At 42.7% G+C, this 7,322-nt stretch overlaps 2 protein-coding genes across 2 annotated transcripts; both read left to right on the plus strand.

The window, feature by feature from the left end:
• The first annotated feature begins 303 nt into the window (after positions 1-303).
• LOC123081535 (cyanate hydratase-like) lies at positions 304-4,009 on the plus strand. The gene is made up of 4 exons (XM_044504101.1): positions 304-801; positions 1,017-1,088; positions 3,104-3,212; positions 3,650-4,009. The coding sequence occupies exons 1-4, from the start codon at positions 374-376 to the stop codon at positions 3,692-3,694; spliced, it is 654 nt and encodes a 217-aa protein (XP_044360036.1). The 5' UTR covers positions 304-373; the 3' UTR covers positions 3,695-4,009.
• Positions 4,010-5,427: 1,418 nt separating this feature from the next.
• On the plus strand, positions 5,428-5,854 carry LOC123081536 (pollen allergen Dac g 3-like). The gene has a single exon (XM_044504102.1). It carries the CDS (start codon positions 5,428-5,430, stop codon positions 5,791-5,793), a length of 366 nt encoding a protein of 121 aa, XP_044360037.1. The 3' UTR covers positions 5,794-5,854.
• Positions 5,855-7,322: the final 1,468 nt, after the last annotated feature.

Here is a 7,322-nt window from a genome sequence, read left to right on the forward strand (position 1 = left end):
CCAACTAAACCACGCCCTAGCCAAGAACACTCTCGTCCCTGCATTCATCTCGGGTCTGGATCCACTGGACGGAAAGCGAACTACCCGAGCCACGGATCAGACAGAACGTGGATTCTAGTCCGCGGCTCACCTCACCGTCGGTAGACGACTGTCCAACCTTTCGTCAGATCCGTACGTATTTCACTACAGGACTTGATTTTTTGGCACGCGCATAGAAAAAGAGCACGGATCTCTAAAGCGCGTACCAACGACCAAGATAGCGGGCTCATCTGAGCTCGGCTCAATTACTCCGTGTCCCCGCGTGCCACCACCCACTGCCGACACTTTCCCCGTCGCTTAGCCGCCGTGGTGCTGGTGCGCCACCGCATGGCCCATGGTGTATCCGGCGCGGCCATATAAGCCGGCCCAACCGGGGCCAGTTCACTCCCATCGTCTCTCCCTTCCTTCGCCCACTGCACTCCCACTCCTACGCTTCCCCGCCTCGATCGCCATTCCGTCGAGCACATCCCGGGCGACGCAGGCGGCCATGGAGGACGGCGGCGCGAGGGCTGCCGCGGTGCAGAAGCTGATGGCGGCCAAGGCCAAGTCCGGGAAGAGCTTCTCCGACATCGGGGCCGAGACGGGGCTCACCAACGTGTATGTCGCGCAGCTGCTGCGCCGCCAGGCGCAGCTCAAGCCCGACACGGCGGCCGCGCTGCGGGCGGCCATCCCGGCGCTCACCGAGGATCTCGTGGAGCTCATGATGCAGCCGCCCTTCCGGTCCTACAACCCGAAAATGGTCCACGAGCCCGCCATATACAGGTGCCACTCTTGCCACTGCTGTTTTTTTCAGTACAAGTTTAGCCCGTGATTGATATGATAAAGCAAGATACCAACTTGTTGGCGTCAAATGGGAAGAGATTGTGGCTGGATTGTGTCAAATGGGAAACTGCCGCAATGCTACTATGTTTATTTAACAAACATCAATCGGCTTAACTTTTCCTCACTGGTTATTTCATGGTTTACACTGAACACAGACTGAATGAAGCTATCATGCATTTTGGAGAGAGCATCAAGGCAATCATCAACGAGGACTTTGGTGATGGAATGTAAGAAGATTCACCGATTTAAATTTGAGTTTGCATTATTTTCTGGTTAATATTTGATGGACTGTGATATTTGGCACACGTGTGCCATATAAGCAAAACTGTCATACCTCTACTTCTTTCATTTTAAAGTACCACACGATCCCCCGTCCTTTGACCTCGCCTCCTCTCAAATGACCCCGGAGGCTCGTCCGAGAAACCTGTTTCTCCCGCACATCTCGCGCGCCCACCCCCGAGAAAACTGTCACTTCTTCACGTCTACCACATGATTTCTCCTCAGGACAAAGTTACCATGATATTCATATGCAAGTTATCATGCTTGTGTTGCATAACTTACCATACTATTTACATAGAACGTACCAGGTACTATGCTTCAACAACTACACCCCTTCAAAGTCACCACTATATTTTATACACAAGTTAGAAGGTTTTCGATGTGTAAAATACCGTGGTACTTACACATAAGTTATCAGGGTATATGTACATCAACCTTTCCCTGGTCAAAGTTACCATGGGGGATTGTACATGAATTACCAGGTCTACAGTTCGTATATTATCATGTTACTTGCACCTAAAAATCTGTGTGTGTTTCGGCAGCATTTTCCATAGGTCAAAAATTACCACGATGTTTTTGCGTAACTTATCACACCTATAGCACTTGTGCCCCTCATGACACTAAACATTATGTCACTTTCTCGTGGCACGCCATGTGTTGTGTTCATCCAAGAGGCCCACGCACGAGGCGAGTGTATGTCTTTAACAACTTATTTTCCTTTGGTAAAAAAAGTTACCATCATGTTTATATTGCAAGTTATCGGTTATGCGGTGCTTATATTATTATGTTATTTACACGAAAATTATTGGGGATGTTTTGAACAACTTTTTTCTGAGAGAAAAAGTTATCATGGTGATTCTAGGTAACTTATCAAGCCCGTAGTGCTTAAAATACCATGCTATTTACACAAAATTTATCAGGTGTATGTTTCAGCAAATTCTCCCCCACGGGTCAGAAACTTATCATGGTGTTTAGTTACTGCAGTGCATATATTTTCATGCTATTTACACATAAAAATGCCTGGGGAGGAGCTACCGTGCTATTTACACAGAAGATATCAGAGTATCTTTTCAAAAAAAAATCCCTACGGTCAAAGTTACCGTGGTGTTTCTACCTCAGTTATCATATGTGCGCTGCGTATATTACCATCTATTTACACATAAATTATCGGGTATCTTTTCACATTTATCTTCCCCAATGGTTAAAGTTACCACGATGTTTGTATCTAAATTATCAGGTCTATAGCGTGAATGTTATTGTGCTATTTACAGAAATTACCGGGGGCCGGGTTCAACAAATTTATTTCCAATGATCAAAGTTACCACGATGCTTGAAACAAAAAAAAATTCAATGCTAACATATTAAAGGCAAAAACATGTCAAAAATAGTATTTCCCTTAGCTTGTTCAATAATCAGTGTCACAGGTGAGGTGGTTTGTTCCCGTTGTTGATTACCTGCATACTAGAGATCAAATCCTAGTCCAAGCATTATTTTTGCCCGAAAATTGGGAAGTAGGAAGTCACGAGCGGGTGTGCCCGCGGGAAAGGAAGGAGATCGGGAGGCGTGCAGGAAAGGAAAGAAATCGGGAAGGAGGTCGGGGAGGACGTGCGGGAAAGGAAGGAGATCGGAAGGCGTGTGGCAATTTCGCAATCTGGCACACGGTTGCCATATACATATTTTGATATTTGATACGAGACAAATCATTGGTTGTCCAATTTATTTTGCATGTACATTAATAACTAAACCTGAAACTTAACAACTTGGAATTTCAGATGATTTGGATTCTTTCAAGACTTTGCTTTGTTTGTAGAACCTAAATAAACTTTCCAAAATGTCTCACATGTGCACAATTCTAAATCCAAATGTTATGCTCATTTCCGTGGAACTTTGTTGCATAATCAACGAAATGTCAAATAATAACACTTGCAAAATTCACTTGTTATCTTATCACTTTCAATTGCAGCATGTCGGCTATAGACTTCTACTGTACAGTCGACAAAGTTAAAGGGGCTGATGGAAAAGACCGTGTGGTGCTCACATTTGATGGGAAGTATCTGCCTCACACTGAACAGGTTTGTAATTCCTTCAGGTGTTCTCATCCTATTCTCTGTTCCTGATAACCCATTTTGCATCCATGTGTATACCGAATGAAGTGCGATTTCGGAGCCAAGATTCAGCCAAATCTCAGGGCCATTGTAGTTAAAACACCCTGAGCCCAGCTTGAAATTGCTAAAATTTACAAATTTACAAAAGATAAGATGTCCATACCCCCCGAGTGCAGAGAGATTATTTAATTGCTTCAAGTGCTGCTAGTTCCTAGTTCCTACAATTTGTCACACTGTATGACTATCAGCGAATCTTAGTTATAGATAACTGCTGAATGAAGAGACATAGTTACACAAATTCAAGCAGTTGTCCTATGTTTATCCCATAAGGTTACCATGCTCCTGGCTCTGAATTTGACAGATCGTTCTAAGCGTTTTATTCCTTTTTCTTTTCACATCTGCAGAAAGCCGCGAATATGATGTCGAAGTTGCCCTGCAAGGCACCTTGAGATAATGAGATGGCTGGTACTAGGAGAAGGGGGATATGTAGCTTCACTAATGTCTGCTTATACTTCAGACAAAAAAATTGAGTGTCTCTTTTCTAGTCTGAATGATCGACCAAATAAAGAGTTGTCATATAGTATGTAATGTCTGCTTGTATTTTGGACCTGGAACAGCATTCGACATGATTTTCCTCGTCTGAATGATCGACTAAATAAAGTGGCAATATAGTTTGTAATCCCTGCTTGTACTTCAGACTTGAAGAGTAACTCAGCATGGTTTTATAGGCTGGATTTTCGATAAGATAAACCGTCTTGTATTCATGTGTGCATGAATTGTTTCTGAAGCAAATCTACAGCTTGGTATCAACTATGATCTATATTGCATTTTATCGACGGATGTGTCAATGTGGCAAACTGTGCTGAAAAGGCGTAGTGAATACATAACATTTCTTTGAGCGAATCATAATACTTAACTAGCTAGAATGAGAAATTTTAAGAGGGCCCCTCTTACCTCCGAAAGGTAAGAGGATAATTTAATCTTAGCCGTCACTTGATTGAGGGCAATTTGTCTATATAAATATGGTAAATACAACAAAATAAATAGAAAACATTCTTGACAGATTCTGTGATCTCTCTTTCCTAAAAGAGATTTTGCGTCTAGTATTAAAAATACATACTTCCATTTATACTATGCATGTTCGTTGAAAAAAAACATGGCATACATGTTTTTTTTCTTTGAGATACAGGTGTATAATACAGTACATCTTAAAGTACAATTTTCTTAATCTTAGGACATTCCTTGGTTTTAAAATTAGAATCGTGTGATATATCATCATGTCAATGCCACTTCAGTATTCATGTGGCACACGTGGTTAGCAACTCAAACTTGATGATTTTTTCAAATATTGTTTATACTTAAGTATGCATATTGATAGTTTGTATGTGTATGCATTTCTAATATCAAAAATATGTTTCTCTATATTAAGATTAACATATAATCAACTTATTTATGTATTTCAAAAATTGTGTGTGCTATATTCATACGTATTTCTCATGAATGTCACATCATTTGCATAAATATTAGTACCATCTGGTAGGGCAATGAAAAAAATAGCGCGCTACAAAAAATAGCGTCGTCCTTGAAAATATGCTATTAGCGTGCTATTAGCGAGAGATTTTATATTGATCAATTTAGTGAGACAATTCTCTACACTCTATAGCGCGCTATTTTTTTTCAATGGGTAGAATACAGTGTCAACACTAAAAACATAAAAAAAAAACTTTACAGTGATGACTATTGCCTTGTGACCAAACTGGAAAGCAAAGATAACAGTAATTGGAATTTCTATATTTTTCTTTATCCGCCTTCATGTTTTACCTTACATTACGTAAGAGTAATATCAGCCTTCAGATCAGGAGAAAATAACAGCTCATATATATCGACTTAGGACTATCTTAAAACGGCTCAAGACTAGCACCAATTTAGGCCCACCACTTAATTGCAGGCCAGCCGAAACAATTGTTCATGTCGTTTAAATACCGTGGTGACATGCGGCGCCGTTTCCTCCGATTGTATTGGCGCGGCGGTCACGGCCAGCGCCGTTTCCTCCGACTGTGTTGCCCGGAGCACCGCCCGTCGGACGCTCTCTTCTGCCCATAAATACCGCGCACATGATCCATCAGAATCCACACAGCTCGAAGCATCCACACACCGCAGTCAAATCTCTCTATCAGTCCAGATGGCTTCCTCTTCGTCCTCAAGGCTGCTCGCGGCGGCGGTGCTGGCGGCGCTGCTCGCCGGCGCGATGTGCGGCGTGAAGGTGGCCTTCACGGTGGAGAAGGGGTCCGGCGCCAAGAAGCTGGTGCTGAAGATCGACTACGCCAGACCAGGCGACAGCCTCGCCGAGGTGGAGCTCCGGCAGCACGGCTCGGAGGAGTGGCAGCCCTTGACCAAGAAGGGTGGCTTCTGGGAGGTCTCGTCCACCAAAGACCTCGTCGGCCCCTTCAACTTCCGCTTCATGTCCGAGAACGGCATGAGGAACGTCTTCGACGAGGTCTTCTCCACCGATTTCAAGATCGGCGAAACCTACGCCCCGGAAAAGTGATCCTTCCGTCGGTGTGTCACATTAGTCGATTCGAGTTTTCCCTTGTTTCCGTTTCATTATATTTGCATGTATTCGCCCTCATGCGTGGATAATACATAATTATCGACGCCTATGAGGTGCGTATACATACGGTGCGGATGTGTTTGCTCTCCATTCATCCACTGCCTATGCATCTGTCTTGTTCCGTTTGTATCCGAATTTTGCTCAAGATTATGAAATGTATCTTTTTTTTATCTTGTCACCTTTATTTTGGTTATGTTTGTTTCTACTTACTTTGAGGTAACGCGATACAAGATCAAAAGGTGGTATGTAAAGGATCTAAGAGGATGGAGATATATTTGCGTTGCCTATTCCATTTTTTTTTTGGTTAATATGAGGGCAAACCAGTCACAAACTAACTACCACAAAAGTGAGGATATAAACATTCGGGAAAGTCAAGAACCATGTTCAGTTTCTTGTGAAACCAATAAACATATCAAATATATACATGCAATTAAAGTAAATCACCATATTATAGTTGCGCTTTATCCACTTATACCAACTCTAGCAGAGTCGCCAAATTTGTAATCGTCATGTTACATATGGAGCGGCTGGCCAGGCGATGTGCAAACTCAGAGTCAACATATATCAGCCTCCACATTTTTACTTTTTCTTCATTAAAACAATTTGATTGCCTCCAAAATCAAACGTTTTATCACACCATTTCAAAGCAATGGTGTACATAATTTTAACAAGTCATATGAACAAAATCATTTAATCGACGGCGTGTACAAATCAGATGTTCACGACGTGTTTGCCGTCGTCTTCTCCGACATGTGCATCGTCCCCTCCTATAACGTCCCTATAGAACGTATGGTCACCATTCACGTCTTCTTCCAAAATTCTCGCACCACTAGACGGCTAAGATGTTACCGCCAGAGAGTTTCGATTACGATCTGACGACTGGAAATCATTGCCACTTGGCACCAAGTAGGATAGGGGCTTCTTCTTGGAATCTGAAAACTTTCTACAGTAGTCCATCTCAATCTTTTAGGCCTAGATAGCTTGTGGAAAGAGGCCGTTTGGGGTTATTTTTTACGGAACCTCGTCAGAGGGCGGGGAGCTTCCGCATTGCATTAAGAAGAAGAGAATTGGTCCAGTTAATAGGGGAAACCGGACCCAAAAACCATACATGGCACGGTTACATAAGGGAAACCGACGAAGACCACAACAAAAGAGAGTAAAAACTTGGTTTCTTCTTACAAGATACATCTAATACAATTATTGGAGTACCCTAAAGTCTCCTCCAGTGCATCATCATGTGGCATGAAAGGCTGGAGATCATCTTTGACATTCTCCTGCTCAACATAGCGGAGAATACGTACTGGTTTGTTGGTCGGCAATTGTGTTTGGGTGTGCTAGATACTTTAATCCAATGGTCTCAAAATAGGCTTTTGCCCCACTTTACAGATAAAGCAACAGTCCATATATCCAACATCATAGTCCGAAATCAGAACGACGGCTGGGGCAATAGCAAAATCCAATGGTCT

Source organism: Triticum aestivum, chromosome 4A, assembly GCF_018294505.1.
Source record: "Triticum aestivum cultivar Chinese Spring chromosome 4A, IWGSC CS RefSeq v2.1, whole genome shotgun sequence".
Classification (NCBI taxonomy): domain Eukaryota; kingdom Viridiplantae; phylum Streptophyta; class Magnoliopsida; order Poales; family Poaceae; genus Triticum; species Triticum aestivum.

Bases quoted from the DNA above. Each gene is read 5' to 3' on its own strand.
- LOC123081535 (XM_044504101.1), top strand. From the start codon at position 374: ATGGTGTATCCGGCGCGGCCATATAAGCCGGCCCAACCGGGGCCAGTT. The intron at 1,089-3,103 runs GTAAGAAGATTC...TTTCAATTGCAG, and splicing joins GAGGACTTTGGTGATGGAAT to CATGTCGGCTATAGACTTCT. The intron at 3,213-3,649 runs GTTTGTAATTCC...TCACATCTGCAG, and splicing joins ATCTGCCTCACACTGAACAG to AAAGCCGCGAATATGATGTC.
- LOC123081536 (XM_044504102.1), top strand. From the start codon at position 5,428: ATGGCTTCCTCTTCGTCCTCAAGGCTGCTCGCGGCGGCGGTGCTGGCG.